Source organism: Malurus melanocephalus, unplaced genomic scaffold (genome assembly GCF_030028575.1).
Source record: "Malurus melanocephalus ecotype Western Australia unplaced genomic scaffold, MMel_1.1 scaffold_7, whole genome shotgun sequence".
In the NCBI taxonomy this organism is placed as follows: Eukaryota; Metazoa; Chordata; class Aves; order Passeriformes; family Maluridae; genus Malurus; species Malurus melanocephalus.
In genome coordinates, this window is record NW_026623239.1 from 6,389,656 (window position 1) to 6,408,101 (window position 18,446).

The window sequence follows — 18,446 nt, forward strand, 5'->3', positions numbered from 1 at the left end:
AGATGAACCTGATAAATTGTGCAGATAGGAAAATTTATCGGATTTTAAAACAAACATATCTGTATTAAATAASACAAAGAATCTCATTCTGTACATTACCAATATCATTACTCTATTTAGCATGCAATAACATATTTTGAGCTTTTGACATCTAGATTAAATCTTTGATGGAAATTGATAAAAAAATTTTGAAATTAAAAAGAATACCTGTAATTTTAAAGAATGTAATAGAATCAGAACTAAACAAGAGGCAAAAAAMCCCTCTCATAATAAAGGCAATAAGTATGTCCCCTCCAATTGAAATACGTGAAGAATGACCTAAATATTCAAGTAATGATTTTGAAAGGTTGAAATTTCGGGGAATTTAAACAGAATTCTTACAGATACAGAATTTAACGAAATATTGAGCTCTACATTCACTTTTACAAGCATGAAAGAGTCAGGTATATATATATTTTTTAAATATATATATTATATATATATATATATAGAATATATTTTTATATATTTCATATATATAGAGAATATATATATATCTAAATATTATATATATTAATATATATATTAAATATATATTTGATATATTTTTGAAAAATAAACATGAAATTTCTTAAACACGCAATAGACACTTAGCTCATAATACCRGATAATGCTGCCTCAAATGTATTCCCAACTCACTTTTTTATTGTATCTTACTTTTTCCTTAAATTAAGCAGTTAGATGATTAAAATACACTCCATCTGAAAGGTAGTATCTTTCCATTTTTTAAATAGAATTAACAAATGTAGACATAGGTATTTTCACTGGAATTTTAATAAACATTTTGGTAAGTCATGAATATGGCCTCACAGTTTCATCTAATAGCCAAAGATATGAAACTTTTTTGATAAACTCACCTCAAAAGTTACAATGACCATCCCGTAGGTTCCTCTCTCCCTAATTAGAGTGAGAGGTACAAATTCATTTCTGCCCCTGGGCTCATTCACTGTGATTAAGTCAGGCTAATGCGGAAGAAAAGGGACAAGCAATCAGGCACAGATCAAATATCACAGCAAAAGGAAGAAATTGTTACCATAGAAATACCAAACTCCCACAGACAAGTTAATCCAATCTGCAAACCAGTCYGCTGATAGCATACATTTCTTAGCAACCTATTAATTCAGCTAATAAAAAGCTTGAAAGATTTCAGATTAAAAAAAATTATCATTATGTTTGCAGAGTGGGTTTTCTTGTTTTGGTTTTTTTTTTTATAATGAGCATAGTTTACATACACTAAACACTGGCATATGAGCACTGGCTATATTTACAGGAGTTCCTAACCCTGTTACAAAAAGGTTTTCTCCATTAAAAACACATTTGTTAGATAACTAGATAGTGGCCTCTCTCTATCAAACTGTTGCATCTGAGAGATTTCATACAATTACTGTGCTTCAGAGAGCAGCATTTTTTAACACTGTGGTGCTAAAAATTTCTCACATTGTTTTTTTTCAGGGAAGTCTTCTAAAAAAGATATTGCCACAATGCTGCTTTATTCTGCTAACATAAACTCTCCATTATGGTAGTTATCACCCGCACCACCAAAGTCACATCACTGTCTTATCCCCAGAAGATATTATGTATATATAACGATGGTATTCTCACAGATTGAGGGTTAAATATAAAATCAGTCACTTAAAATGGGAAAAAGGTATATATCCTTAAGATTTACAATTTCTTAAACTTCCCTGTGATATTACTCTTCACTTCTTCCACACTATATTAAGGGGCAGTAGGACTGAACAATTTTTAAAAGCTTTAAATTTATTTATCCATGTCTGAGGCTCTCAGGCAACATCTCAACACCTAAAAGCATATAGAAATATTATAGCTGTATATATGTATGAATTATCTCTAAAGATGTTCTCAGAGATGTAACTGAGAATCAGTTTTCAAGGGATTCAGGTGAATAACTAACCAGCATCTTTGACAATTTCACCTTTATGTTTTCTAAAATGTTCACATATACCATATAAAAAGTCATACCATGTTAAAAGAAATTATTCCAAAGGCATTGTCATTTGATAAGATTGTTACAGTGACAGATTTGGGTGAGCCAAGCTTTATCCTTGGAGATGGTTTCTAAAATTAAAATCAAAATAAGATATTAAGTGTGATGATGGAAASAAATAGGTATCATAAGTTCACTGTCTTTTAAGAGTAAATATTAGCTTACAAAAAATGTATGTCTTTTTATTATCTATCACAGTGAAAGTCACCTAAAACAATAGAATGCACGAAAATATTTCCTAATTAGTGTGGAAATACATTCTATACAGTCAACAATAATGTGCTTGAAACAAACTTTGCAAATTGTTAACAATGGTTTGACAATTTTTAACAACAGCGTATCAATAGGACACCATTTAGAAAGCATCTAATACTGCCACAAATTCCAAAGTTGTTCTTTTTTTCTCTAATACTTGTATAAAACTGAAATTTTGAAGCTATTATACTGGGATATCAGCTAAAGGATATACTCAGAGAGCAGTTAAAAGAAGCAAGTCCATAGCATTGTACAACTGAGTTACATTTACAAATCAAAGTAAGAAGAAAGGTAAAATATGTATTTTATATTCACTGCAAACATCCCCTGAGATGTGTAATAATTAGCGATGAAATAGAAAATTTATCTTTACTGCAGCGACGTCTTACTTAGTCATTAACTGTTAGCTAAAAAAGATGACTCTGAACCTCTCTCTCGTAACATAACTCCTGTGAGATAGAATAATATGAAGAAATTTATTGGTAAGTATTTATGAAATTGTTTGGGTTTAGATAAGTCACATTTAACATCTACTTCTAGAGAACTGGAAGTCATCCTCCTTCTTTTGTTACTTACACTCTCTCCTCCAGGCACATAGTAGACAGRAAAACAGCAAAGCGTAACTGCTCAAGTCTCAGGCACAGCAACATGACACAGAGGTATCCACAGGAATGCAAACCTTCTAAAGGGCAGTAAGGACCATCCTGCTTGGACTCCAGATTTTAGCTCTTACCCATTACTGTTCACGAGTAGCAAGACTACACCGAAATCTATAAAATATCATTCATCTGTGTTAGATTACCCATTGTTTTCTATGGAATAGATAAACTGAGACTTACTAGTAGTGTCAAGTGAAATGTGAATGTCTCATCAGCCTCTGGAAGATCATCATCACAGACAGAAATATACACTGTTCGGTTTGTTTCTGTGTCGGGTATAAATGCAGCTGCATATGTGTCAAAAAAGTCTCCTGTATCCTCTCCATCAATCTGCAATAAACAGCTAAATGTCAACTCCTTCCTCTCTCAATATCTTCTATATCCTGGACTCCTTTGAACAGACTTCATACACTTTTTTCTGCACATAATTCTTTCTACAATTTCCTGTGCTGTCACACAGTTAATTTCTGGACAGAAGGTACATAGATAATAACCACTTGTATTCATGCTGAGTAAACCAGTGAAAAAAAACCCCAAAAAAAAACAAAAACAAAAGCAATCAAACAAACAGAACATTTTATTCAGAACCATTTATGACTTCCTTCCTGGGGAATCTTTTGCATAATGCACTATATGAAATGATTTTTTATTGAAAAAGCCATGCCTATACAGGAAGCACAGATCTATATACCTCACAATACTCTACATGAATTAAACTTGCCTTAGGATGTAATTGCACTCTGCCTTCCATTCTAAGTACTGAAAGGAGCCTAGGCATTCAGCCTAGATTAACAAATTGATCACCAAAGTTGGCAAGATTAAGTCTTCTATAAAGAACTTCCTTCCTTTCATCTCAAACAACAGAAAAAGGTTCCCCTGATTCTACTGTAAGCAGTAGAGGAGAGATTACAATGGCAATCATGTCAAAACAGCAAAGGGCACTGAGACTAAATGGAAAGAACCACTAAAACAGCATAACTGTCGCACCTGAATCACCCTTCTAAAGAGATACAGCTTGAAAGAACCACTGTGGAAAAGACTATTCTTCCTTCCAGAACAGTAAAACTAAAAGTTCAGAGAAGAAGAAACAAAGGTATTTTTGTGCCTCTCACTTGTCTCTCTTATCAGACATACTCCCAACTTCCCAAGTATCGGAGTCCAAACTTCCCAAAAAGCCCTTCAGCAAGTTATCAACAGTCACTGAGAATATAACTGCCATGGTTTCTTACCGACACAATTGCTGTGATGTTAGCAGGCTTCCCTGTTCTTTCAATCACAAGACGAATAACAGTTGTACTTGTTTCATTGACTACAAATTCTGTTTGTCCACCGAACCTCACTTCTGTTTCTCCAGATATGAAATGAATGACTAATGCTAAAAGCAAATAAACTAATAAAGAAGCAGAGGGCATCCCTATGGAAAAAAATATAATAAAAATAAATTGTGAATTGAAAATCCACAAAGCATTCATGGTTCACGTTACTAATCTAGTCAACTCTTCTCAACTCTTTAGATACTGTGGTCAGCTTGTGAGTTTCAGAAATGAGATTAAAACATGCATAATCTCCACTACAACCAAGTCAAATAATGTATTTATCACATGTATCTATTTTCATAATTTTGTAATGTAATGTAATGATTTTCTAGACAATATTTATTGACTTCTTCAAGAGCAGGAATAAGGAACTTCTTTTAAGAAAAAAAATAAGATTACCACAACTCTTTTCAATCAACAAATAGATTCAAGGTTTATAGTTCTATTTCCACTTTCATTACTTTCTAGATTGTCTTTAAAAACACACGAAAGTGACAAGAAGGATGAAGGGTTATATATTTGCAGTCATCTCACAGATCATTTTCTGTCATCTTATTCTCCATGAAATATTCTTACACATTTGCATATTTACTTGATCTTTTCACACTTTTCTTATCCCATGATCCTTGAATGTTTTCCTGTCGGGGAGAACCACTGTAATACCTTTAAATGCCATTGCAACCTTTGTATAGCCAGACTTCTTTTTTATTTCTTTCTGCAGAGTGTCTAGTATTCTTTTCTGTTAAGATATGTCAACTTAAAAGTAAAGTGGTCCATTGCTCTTAAAATGGAGTTCAGTTTTGTTATGTAAAATCCAATTTTAAGTCCCAGTGAAATCATCACATGTTGATACTGTGAAAGATGCACTTTTTTAAGAGTCTGGCACATCAAATTTCAAGCAGCTGCATCATTCTGTAGAGGCGTACATTGTACAATGCTGACCAGAGCCAAGAACATGGTTGCTGGATGGGACAGATTGCTGTCATAAGGATCTGAGCAGTTTTGGAAAAAAAACAAGAAAACAAAGCTGTGCTTTAAACACCAAAATGCCCTACAACATTGAACTTTAGTTGAATTAGTTCCTTCACCAAGCTTCTATTAATCTGTAATCACTATTTTATACTACTACTTTGTAAAACTTCTGTACAAAAGATACAAACTATATTTGTGTGATTAAATAGATAAATAAAACATCACTTAGCTTAAAATTATCCAAGTGTTACGATTACCAGACAAATCTGATCAATCACAATTGTATAAAATGTGCCCAATACCTTACATTGATTTTTGCATATTATTAACATGTACGATCAGACATGTTTGCAAAGCACTTTGGTTCTTTGAGTGGCAGTTACAACTAGTCATAAATAATCACTAAAACRGCAAATGTTCAGAGCATGTTGAAACACATTTTTGTAAAATATGTGTAAAATTTGAAACAGAACTGAGGTCAGGCATATACTCTGAATGTTTCATGTTTGCAATCAGGTAGTTTTAATCCTGGATGTAACAGAGAATAAAATAGCCCTCAGACCACTAAAACAAACACAGCTTCAGAAAGACTTCAGGTCTTTTGATCATCTTACAACAAATTATGCCTGGGCAAAGATAAATTTCATGTTGTGAGGACTTGAAATAAACTGCTTCCAGGAAAGCTAAAGAACAGAAAGATCTACAGACAYGGCACATTAACTACGTATATATTGGACATACAGTAAAGAAAACTATCAATGTTTCCAGAGTACCTACAAGAAAAGAATTGTTGGTGAGTTGACAAAGTTAGTTGATTTTAATTACTCGTAACAATAATTTCACCTAGATCTGATGAACATCACAGAAGGAACAACTGAAAAAAAAGTAACTGCAAAAAATCAGGACTAACTATTTTCTCTATGAAAAAATCTATTCATTTCACCACCCACTTGAACAGTGTCTGATTATTTCTGAAAAAAAGTCACACAGTAAAATAATTTTGCCGCATATTTTCACACTACACCAAACTTTTAATACCATGAACACAGTCCTTCAAGACATCAATAGCTCTAATGGAGAATTCAGTGAATAACAGATGAGCAGAAAGAATGTTTGATTCACACATGTCTATCCATTCAGTAATTCTAGTGGAGGAAAAGCTTACAGTGGGAAGCAAAGATTATATATACATAAATTCCATGGGATTTAAAATCACCAGCATTTCCAAATGTATTTATCTGCAGAGCATTTATTTCTGTTTTTTATGTGGAATTGCTCTGGAAAAAAAAACAAAAACAAAAACAAAAAGAAGCTGGAAAGAGAAGAGTTGTCTAACCTTTGTAAACTCTCAGACAGTTACACTGTCTGCAGATGCAGGCATCACCAATACAAAACTGAGGAATTTGTTGACCTTCTAGCTTCAGCTGTTACCTTGTCATAGACTTCACCAATACCTTCCCACAGTACATGCTTCTAGTAAATAATACTGAAAACATGATCCTTGAGGGCAAGATTACAAAGTTTAGAATTACTTGAATTCTATTACTTCTACTAGAGAGCATTCTGAAACTATAGGATTACTCCTGCGGAACAAGAGAAGTTTCACAATCAAACCATCAATTATTTAGATGGTGTGTATTCTTCCTTGTTATGTTATTTGTACTAAGATTTACTTTGCACAGTCTACCAGATGCAGTTTTTAGTCTGCTTATATAAACTAAACTTAGAAAATTGTGATTTTTAAAAAAAAATTGATGTGATGCAATGTAATAAAAATAACATACATAAACACTTAAGAGAATGCAGAACATATTTACTCAAATAGCTGAAAACTTATTATAGGTCCCAGTATTTTGTATTATTAAATATGAACTCACTTTGCACACTAAATTCCTACATAAATTTATCTGGGAACACAACTTGTTCTTTATTAACTATATTACATAAAGTTAAGCAGAAGCCTTTGCAAGATCAGGGATTATAARAAGACCCTTCCTCACCTCCCTCATTTCATTAAACCACTGGTGACTCTAATTTGTAACTTAATTTAGTTTCTTAAATTAAATTGAAATTCTAATCCTTGTTCACTGCTAAATTTTGGTAAACTATGCATTTGGTAGTCGAGTACTCTCCTCTTTCAGCTAAATATTACTGAGTTTAGTTCTCTCCACCCAAGATATTGAGGTATTCTAGTTAAATAAGCTTACTGAGCCAAAGTCATTGAAATGTTTTAATAACAAGCAATAAATCATCACTCATCTTCATAGCATGTACAAGCCAAGAGATTAACTATTCTGTTATCATGTTCTGACTTGAGCCATTTCAAATAATCACTTGTGGCATCAGTACTGAGGTCTAGATGATGTTTCCAAGAGGTTTATAATCAAAGTTTCTGGCATCAAAACCTTTTACATAATAATCTAGACATTTTAATGACATTAAAGAATTTTAAAAATAAAAAAATCCTATTCATAACCCTGTAGTTTAAAAAAAGTTAAGAAATACAACTCAGAATTCTGAGTCATGACCCCTAACTAATATTTCCCTTTAGTATGCATGTTAAGACACTTTTTGAAACACATTTGAGTTTTCCACTAAAGTACAGAATACTAGTGTAGAATCCAACAAAGCATATACTGATTCCACACAGTAATTTCCACAATACCATCACAAGGTATATGAGGAATACCATCTCAATCTATTGTCCAATTGGAACCAAGCTAGGTTTATGAAGCTGGTGAATCACCAGGACTGGTCTGCTGTTTCCAGTCARTTTCTGGAACAATTTCAGATGAAGACTTTAAAGTTTATAAAGACTGAGTGGTCTTTTCTGTAGATTTTTATGCTGATTTCTGTGCTTAATAAATCAAAACCCTTAAGAATTAAAAGATCTGGCTTTGAAGTATGAGGGAATGTATAGCCTAATAGAACATGGAGAGATCAAGAAGGGGTATGAAAGGGCTGCTCCAGATTAAAAATCTGAAATGAAATCAGTACAAAATGCCAGATAGGAAATGGAAAGTGGCAAAAGAAAGAACTTTCACTAACAAAGAAGCAGATGGAACAAGGGATTAAGTATCCTCTACCTCAGTGTTGTCACTGCTGTTTGCAGGACAAGAAACAAGCTGAAGCCACAGCATTGCCACTCAGCAGCTACAACTTGATTATCACTGCCCATCATCACACAACTCACTGCAAGTTTCTAAAGCCCACAGACATTAAGAAGTAAAAGTAAGTGCACTTTTCACTGCATGTCCTTGTCTACTCCCTGTGATTACAAATACCCAGCCAAACTGAACATCAAAAAACCGGCATGCCTAGTACTTTGCATTGAGAACCGCATTACAGCTATCAGTGGTTGCCAGAAGGAAATCTATTCACAGCAGAGATGTCAGCACCCAGCAACATCTTTGGTTGAATACAATGGGAGACAGACACATGTGCTCTTTCATATGGAAAGAGGAGATTCTCTGCAGTACATAGGAACAGCACAGAACAAGAAGTTTCACAAGGTCATTGCCATTGCTGAACCTTTTGTAGAAGCACATTAAACCCTGCACATTTTCAGAATTCTTATTTTAGGCACTCTCAGAATTTCTTGATATTTACAACAGTACTGGAGAACAATATAGGAAAGCAGCAGGGATTACAAAAACTTTGATTTACTAAAATGTACCTTTCTATATTGTCAAGGTTCCACATTAAAAGAGAAGTATTTAATTTCCGACTTAGTTTTTCTTTGCCTCAGAGTTCCCAGAGTTCACACATACAAAAAGCAGGACACAAAAGCTGGGTTGGCAGAACCCAGCACATGGATAGCAGGCATTACCCAAGCCTGCTCTGCTGGTTGTTATTCCTTCCTTGGTTTGGGCTTTTTGTTTAGATATCAAATAATTAAGTCTCTCACTCTAATACAGATGGGAAAAGAGTTTTACAAAGGTATTATTTCAAAACAATATCAACTTATATTCCTTTTTTGCATTCAACCTGCTTAAAGGTGAAAAAACAATGAGAATCATACTTTCTTTGTGTGCATCCCTGAACGATGCTAATAGTAGCAGTCTGTCTCACCAGTTTCCATGACTATTATCCAGTGTCAGTGGATGTCTTTGCTTCCCATTCTTCWACATGTTTTCCTGTCTTTTTCTTGACTAGAAAGACATGTCAGGCACCTGATATTCCCCTTCTTACTATTAACATTGGAAAGTGCTAGCCAAAGCACAAACACAGACTACTAGATGCTGAAGATCCCTTGATCAGCTTGCACTATCCAGAAGTTTTTGGTCTCAGTTGCCTACTTCCCTAATCACTACTGCTGCCTTGACAGAACAGTACCACAGCACAATGTCAGCTGCTAAAAAGGTTACTATCTGAGGTTAATGACACTGACACCAGTCAATTATTCCCCCTGACCACCTCCTTTCTAATAGCTGCAATATTAAAAAAAAAAAAAAACAAAACAAAAAACTCTTGTTATCTATTAAAAAAAAAAAAAAACAAAACAAAAAACTCTTGTTATCTATTACAGGATGTATCAAGAATGGCAAATTTAATGTAACCTAAACATCCTCATATGATAACTCTTGCTCATTCAATTACACTCTCTCAGAAAAGATATGCACCCTGAAAAATAAACATATTATCATCAAGAAGAAAATATGCTTAACTTGCCTGCCACTGTATTTATTTTTACTAGCCGGAGTGGTACATCTATCATGGAACCAGTACATAAAGCAGTAAATCTGCAAGCTGAGGCCAAGACCGAGGCATAAGAAGAAATCCAAATCATCTCACCCTGTTATTACAGGTCACTCAGATTTAAAAAGTTTAAGAAGTTCAGAGTACTCCTTACAAGTTTCCTGGCAACTTCTTCGCATTTCCTCAGAAGAATTTGAGTGGATCTAAAATGTATTTTTAAGCTTTAAGTTCTAAAACATATAATCATCACTGGAGAACTAAGTGTTATTTCTTATGCCAGTTACACTAGAGATTTTCTGATGTAACCACTTGCTCTAATTCTAAGCAGGGAATAAAATGCAAAACTGAAGCAGAGTTGAATCCATTACTTCTAGTAACAGGCAGAAAAAATGGAAGTCTTCTACAAAAATTTGCAGTTACCTTATAATTTGCATAACAAACAGAGAACCAGGAAATAACTTTGACTAGCTGTAAAGTCTGTATAATTTTTACTCTCAGTACCTCCAGTGTAACCACTTCGAGCTAATAATGTTACTTCAAATTTAGAACAGAGATCAGAGACTGATGTAAACAAACATTGGCTGAAATCTGCTAATTAACAATGTTAAGAGATACACTTGCAGGAATCTGATTTTCCTTAATATTAAAGCACGGCTGATTTCATCTGCAGAACTTTAAATTTGTGTCACAAAATTGACAAGAATCTATCCATATATAGGCTTGACTACATACTGTGAAAAGCGAGACTTTTTTTTAATAGTTCTACTTACAGTGTAAGTTTAAGCAAAAGGTAAATATATAGTATTCAGCTCCACATTGGAAATAATTTCTCATCCATGTAGTTCTAATGAAAATAGCAGACATTTTTCCCTAACCAAAATTAATTTACCAAGTATTCCAGAACCAGGACCAGCTTTTTACCTAGCTTTTTGGCACCAAGTGGCTTCAGACACTATAAGCACTTATATCCTTTCTCAAACTGCTTTTTGTACCAAAAAGCAAAGAGACTAAGAAAACTCAAAACACCAAAAACCAACAGCCAAAATAATTGAAATCAAGCAACCCACTACTAAGATGCCTAGCACTCCCAGCTCATGCTTGTAGAAGCAACTGCATGATTGAGCATGCCACAGGATCAGGCTCTTAAAATATATGGAATCAGAAATCCAGCTGATGAAGATCTGCAGGCTTCATAGACAATACCCATTTAATATACTTCAGCAGAGAGATAAAGTTTTACAATATAATTTCCATTTGTGTTTCAATTTTAGAGGTTTCTTGCATACTTAACATATATTGAGAACGTATGTTGGGAGCTGAGGACAAAACTATCATTTTTTCTAATATCTATTACCTGCTATGAATGAAGCAACATGGCCTGAATGAATGGTATCAATCAGAAAAACAAATCATTAGTTTCTGCAGTACACTGGTTACTTTTTTTCATACTTYAAACTATTTTTAGCAGTTCCCTACACATAATTTTATTGCAAAAAAAAMCCCCAAAAATTTAGCCGAAAGAACAGCAAAATTACAGCTATGTGGTGAGGATTAGATGACATTATTTCAGGTACACTAACAGAACTGTTGCTATACACAATGGATTCTTACAATTTAACACATATGTGTGAACCAAACACAGTTTTAAATGTGTCGCCTAAATATTGTAATAATTGAACCAATGAGATTTTCTTGAGTTCAAAAAAGTGTATTATTAAATTCAAGAATTTAAGGCATACCTAAAACAAGTTTATTTTCTACATTTAAATGTATTAATTTTTCATTAGACAGCAACAAATGATGTTGACTTAACTAAAAAATATGTGTTTTGCAAAGCCCACCAAAGACTTCTTTCTGTAGAAGTAAAAATACACTTGTATAATTTGTAAAGATGATTAGCATGGGATACTCACTCTAATCAATACTGTGGATTAATCTCTTAAATCTGGGCAATTGTTTTTTAGATAAAACACACATCAAAGTATTTATTTCTCAGTGAAGAGAATTCCTCAAGTAAAATTTTGTGTGTATCCAAACCCTTCTTACACTACCTTTATCATCTATTGTGGTTTACCGGCTTTCTAAACCTTTTAACCCATGCCAYAATTTAATAACCACTATTTATTAATTATAATCATTCCCTTATTAACTGGGTATTTCTTTTCATTCTTCTAAGGCACCCTGCAGTTCAAGACAAGGAAATCTCTTTGTTGATTAGTTATTTAAGACCAGCAACAATAACTATGCTGGAAAGAAAGGTGCTTTGAGAGGATTACACAAAGCTTGTTCTCAACAGCACCAAGCCAAAAGCAGCAAATTACAAACCCAAGTACTTCATTGCATGTAACCAAATTGGCTGGTTGAAATGCTAATTGCCTTTCAGTAAAGCTAAAGGCAGACAGGGGACCCTGAGCTTCAGAGAATGACAAGCATTTTTTACCCCACTTCTGCACCATTGTCTTGCTGAGAATTATTCAAAATCTATTCATAAAGGTAGCTCTTTCCCTAACCTTTAAAAATGTGGGAAATTTCTAAAGCCCTTACCAATACCTCAGATCTGTTGGCCTGCCAAACATGTAACAGATGGCTGAATTAAGGCCATGTTAAATCCTTAATGAAGCAAAGCTTGAAACAATTCAGACCAATAACATATTGGACCAGTCCAGGATAAGTGACTGAGAAGTTTCTTTTGCCATCAGAAATGAGAATCATAACAGTATTCTAATTAATGAGTCTATACAAGATACAAAATTAGATAATCAAACAAAAATATCTCAGTATAGAAAAATACATAATGCTGTTAAATTCTAGAGGAAATTCTCTAAATAAAAATAAAATCCAGAAAAATAAAAAATCCACAAACACAAAAGCCATGATAAACATACAAAACATCTTCTCTGTTTAATTTTCCAGGCAAGTTTAGCCTGTCAAATGTGCCTGTATCAATAAACACAGACATACTTATCGTAACTGCAACCTTGGTTTGGATTTACAAATTATTCCAGTACAAGAAACTAAAACAGCATTAGTTTTATAGAAAATAATCAAAAGCCAAACTATGATTTTTTTTTCATATTTGAGGCATATTTCAGAATTTACAGTTTAAAAATTCTTTCTGCAAATAGCCACAAGCTCTAATACATAGAGTAAGCTGAATCTAGGAAATGTTTATTTACACAAAGTATTTCCGAGTGCAATTATTCACTGAAAAAGTGACTTAAGCAAGTGAGGCTTTGCAGAAATTTCTGAAACCATTTGTGATTTCATACTTTTTTCTGAATAAAAGATCTAACAGTGTGTCCACTTGGAATAAGACAAACAGCATGCAATATTGATTCCTCCTATCAATCTTTTTTTCCTTAAGAAATGTAATGTAACTCCTATTAGATAGACATAATTCTCGAATTTGTGGAAAAATGACAACTGCCTACAAAGCAATGGCTTTGTAAGATTCAATTTGTTGATTAAGATATTATATAGCATCTGACTCTTCATACACACTGAGAGTTGTCTTTGGACACTATGTATGCTTATTTCTAGAGAGAAAAAGAAGTGTTATATTCACTTCTATATACAAAAGTGGCTATAACTTAATTAGACAGTCTTGCAGAGCTGAAATTTCTACAAATGATTACAGTTGTTCAAAGGGATTACATGTGTGTATGTGATCATATTTTCAGAAGGTCGAGGCCTAATAGTCCATGAGCAAATCATTTCAGCACATTCCTTTTATTTTACTCTTGCCTACCTACATTCTTATATTTCTTAGTGATCAACTAAATTGACCCATTATCAGGAACATCCTGGAAGAGGCTGGGGTCATTCAGAAATAAAACTTAGCTAAATGGCATCAGATACCCTACCTCAAATAACAGCAAGAGTCATACATACACTTTACTCTTGTGACACTTTCAAAAACACCTTGGACTAAAACACTTCAGATGTAGTTGAGACAAAGTTTAATTCTCTCCTTCTTAAAGTGTGATGCCAGGCACATACTTTTCCAATTATTCAGTGAAATATTCTCCAAATTAAAGTTTTGTCAAGCTTATAAACTACTCTTAAAACCACAGTAATTAAAAATTACCTCATTGTTACCATGTTACAGTTCTGAACAACTCTTGTAACTGTGTAACAATAACAAAGGTGATTTGCTGGTCATTAATATTTGTCTCACACACTTCTGTAAATCGTTGGTACCCTATGAATGAGATCCTCCCAGATCTCTGTAGTAGTAGTCTTCTTTAGTGCTATACAACTATAGCAATATGCTTTTGCAGCTTTTTTTTTGTAGCTTATTTTTGAAATAGTTCCATTTCAGTCATCATATTTGCATGCTAATTAAAATATTCATGTAAGCATTTGTAGACTTACACACTCTATTTTTTAATGGAATTCCAAAGCAAATAAAAATYCCTTAAAGATAATAAGCTGAAACAACAAAATTCCATGGGTGGTAGAGAATTTAATACAGGCTATGATTTAGACCCAATTCTGAAAATTTCTTTCGCCCGCAACGATTTCTTAGAAAAGAATTGCACAGTATATTTGAATGCGTAAGAATCAATCTCATTCACTAGTACCAACAATTTGAAACTTATCCAGCACTATTTTTAAACCTTAAAAATGCTGACAGTACAAATAAACTTCTCAGTACTAGCCTTCACAAAAACAGACACCATTTTTTTCCATCGATTTCATGAATCCAGGACACAGACACACTTACAAACTAATAAGCATGTGCTCCCATTACCAATGACAATTAATTTGCTCAGATGTAAATTTAGGAAACAAAATTGATTTCCTCATCTAAAGCTATTAAAATACAAAAGTATATTATAAAACTACTGAAGCACAAAACTACGCTTTACAAATCAATAACAATATAAACACCAGTAAAAACAACAAATTAGAATTGGTATACCCTAGAAATATGGTAGTTCTTACATTATCAAATATTAGGCCATTTCAATTCTAAGCCTATTATGCCACAAATTATCTGATTTCCTGAGGAATACAGTTCTTTTAAGGCTTTCCATTTGGAAACACTGGAATCTGTTTAGTAGGAGAAGCTTTTTTATAAACTGTATATATCACATTCTACCCTCAGTTATTAAACTGTTCTCATGGCAGAGTCACAAAATACTTAGTACTTCATGGAAGGACTCATTCTAGAAAATGTGTGTAAAATACCATCATGAAAAAAAACAAAACATTTCTGGCTTTTATGTAATGAACAAGATTTTTTAAACTCACATGTTATTTCACATCTGCACTATATAGCAATTACAGACTCATTAAAAAAAAATGACTGGTTTTTGGCAAGCAGTTCCATATACACTTGATCTTAGCTTTATCTGGGTTAACAAGACTGAATTATGCAATGTCTCACAGAATCAACATATCAAAAGCAAGAAGCAAGAGCAGTATTTCTAATTATAATCACTTACATGTCATATTGTAGTTAACATTTAAAACTCATTCCTTATTGCATGAGTTGAAAAACTCATTCTTCCTTTCAACTCACTCTCCTTTAAAATACACAGTTCATAGGCAGTTCCTCCACTTCTTTYATTGTCATCTAACTAAAACTGCCAATTAATGTTTTGTTCTTTTTAGAATCAAAGAATCAAATTATCAGCTTCAGAGTGAACTGCATCCTGATAGCACCTCCTGTGAACAGGATTTTCCATTGGAAAGACTATTGTCTTCACCTGCCCAGCTTTGCAGAGCAGAAAGAGGAGCTGCTGGAACAACAGAAACCTTAGCAGACTCTCGCCCTGTAGCAGCCCCTCACGGATGAGCGACACGCGCAGTGTCTGCCGCTGCTAAACCCTGTCCCTGCCGCAACAGGTGCTGCTGGCAGAACCCGGGGTCTGGACAGAGAACAGCTCTGCAGCTCATACAGGATGCTTACAAAGGAATTACCACCTCAGAAACAGGGACAACAAACCTACCTGGACCCTGGGACATGAACATCGGCGTCTTCTGGATTCTGCCAGCTGCCTGCACACCCTCTGTCACTCACGATTATGCATTCCCGTCTCCTACTCCTCCCTCTGCCTGCGCAGCGTCCACCACTCTCCTCCCTCTCCTGACTGCTGCTGCCTTCCCACTGCTGTAGAGATAAAGGGGGTGGGATGGAAGAGGACAAAATTTTTCTAAAGCCCAGCAATTGCCACAGCACTGCTGCTCTGATACAGAGCCAGCCCCTCCAGCCACSGCCTCAGCAGGTCTTCCACTCAGCTTGGACTGCACTGTTGTATTACTGTGCACAGCAAAACTGGCAAGCTTTATTACTGGATTATGACAGATTTTGGATTCAAGCCCTCATTAGCACCAGAATATGCAGCTCATCTTAATTCACAGCTCTTCAGTGCTCTGGATGGAGAAACAATTCTCTGCTAGAGAAATAGTGTCCAATCCCAGATGAAATATTCCAGACTCAGCAATTTCTCCAGTTAATATCAAATCCATATTTAATGGTCACCACCATTCCAAGCACATCCAGAGCCACAGAGGGACAAAAAGGCAATATTCAGATCTTGTCACTGTTGGCCCCCAAACTTACAAATTCTCCCCTTTAATAGACAGTAAGTATCAAAACTTCTTATCCAATAAAGGATAGAAGGCATAAATAGAGACAAAACTATTCAGGACAAATTAAGACAGACTTTAGAACCTATACCTTTTGATGCCATTACCCTGGTCACTACATCAGTCTGTATTCGTCTGTGATGATTTGGGAATAATGGAAACAAACACGAAAGGGCAAAGAATATCCTAGATAATCATTAAATAGAAAAATTAGTTATTAAAAGGAGCACAGATCTCATGAAACATTTTTCTTATAAAAATTATGCTTTAAAGTAGAAAGTATTCCACCTAACAAGCCGTCCAGCCTAATGTAGAATCATAGCAGGACAGGATGAACTACCTCAGAGAGGTGCTGGACAAAGAGGTGCTCACTCCTCTAACAAAAGAGTGAGTCCAAATAGTTATCTCAAACGGTTATCTACCTTTTTTAGGTAAGAAGAATCTCTGGATTAACTCTATATACAGCTGGAGAAAAATGAATATTGATAAATAAAAATTTGCAGTATAACTGACCAAGGCATACATAATCTAATATGCAGACAGAAAAGAAGACATTGATAATGAGAAGAAACTCCAGCTCTTAAGAGTGAAGGATATACTGTGATGATTCCAAACATTATAAAAACCCTCTTTTTAAAAAATATTCAAGTGTACCTTTCTCTTCTAGAAAGCTATGCTGTGTATCTGAAAGGAATTTAGGTTATTCTGTAGGATAATCTGTTTTATATGTTTAATCACTTCTTGCAGCAGTTCACCTTGGTTTATGTCTGAACCTAHTTTTCAATCAATACTTTATTACACAGAATCCTCATGTACCAGCATCAGTGTACCCAGCAAAAAAAAAAAAAGAAAAAAAGAAAAAAAAAAAAAGAGCAAGAATAAGTCCTTCAAAGATCAATACTGTCAGTGCAGAATTTTATCAGTCAGAACTTAAAGTATGACCATACTGTTTTCCAATACCATACTGTTACTATATTTCAACCTCAAAATCTAAATCCTATAGTTTTTCCTCTCTGGATCAGCTGGAAGAAAGGATACTAGAGGTACATGATCTAGGGATCTGTGCTTCCTTTTGTAACACTTGAGCATGAAAGAGAGCTCCCACAGGATTTTGCCAGTGATGGTCCTCAAGCAGCTGGAAAGTTGATGGTGATTGACATCAGACACTCCACACACACTTTTAACAACTCATAATGCAGGCCACAGAGCASTCCCAACCCTCATAAATGTCAGAGACCAACAATCAAGACTGGTATTGGACCTACAACAGATCTGGCATTGCACACAACTATGCCTCCAGGTCAGCCTTAACTTCTCTTTTCAATAAAAGCAGTAAATAAGGTGTAATAAGTACAACCCTCAGTGCTTTGTTTGGCTATCCTTTGTTTTGAAATCACTAAAACTCTTTAAGTGAAAAATGGCTCTGCTGCTAGTAAGCCAGTACTGAAAGCACCAGAAATAGAAAAAATGGATTCCAGTTTGTTTGTTTGTTTTGAAACATTGTCTTTTCCTTTTATTGGCATCATCTGAAAGAAAACACCACAGAGGAAGGAGTTAGAAGAACCAAATCCCTGAGAAAGAACACATGACTTCAAGCAACAAGAAGAAAACACATTTAACAAAGGCTTTCAGGCACATGTATTTTCCCTTCTCTACATTTTTGTTCCTTTTAAGGAGGATTTTTGTGTTATATCAGTGCCATTTGAATTTCAGTAAGAGGTACTGAAATCTTAATCTACAAATATTAGAAACCAAAAATAAACATTATAATAAAATTTTTATTCATAAATGCCAGTAAAAAGGACCTTTGTTTTCACCTGCAACATCCAAGCCTCAGAATTTTGACTAAGCACTTATTTGGATGCAAGTACCAAACAAAGAGATTCTGAAAATTTTGAAATT

The 18,446-nt window shown here is 34.3% G+C and overlaps 1 protein-coding gene across 1 annotated transcript in view; it reads right to left on the reverse strand.

Moving 5' to 3' along the window:
• ADGRV1 (adhesion G protein-coupled receptor V1) overlaps positions 1 to 17,317 on the reverse strand; it is a 282,213-nt gene extending 264,896 nt beyond the window's left edge. The window contains exons 1-6 of the mRNA XM_057373001.1: positions 16,636 to 17,317; positions 15,905 to 16,065; positions 4,191 to 4,375; positions 3,142 to 3,291; positions 2,023 to 2,118; positions 897 to 1,001 (exon numbers count right to left, since the gene is read on the reverse strand). Coding sequence (XP_057228984.1) covers positions 897 to 1,001; positions 2,023 to 2,118; positions 3,142 to 3,291; positions 4,191 to 4,375; positions 15,905 to 15,926 — 558 coding nt within the window. The 5' untranslated portion in view covers positions 15,927 to 16,065; positions 16,636 to 17,317. The remainder of the gene's footprint in view (positions 1 to 896; positions 1,002 to 2,022; positions 2,119 to 3,141; positions 3,292 to 4,190; positions 4,376 to 15,904; positions 16,066 to 16,635) is intronic.
• Positions 17,318 to 18,446: the final 1,129 nt, after the last annotated feature.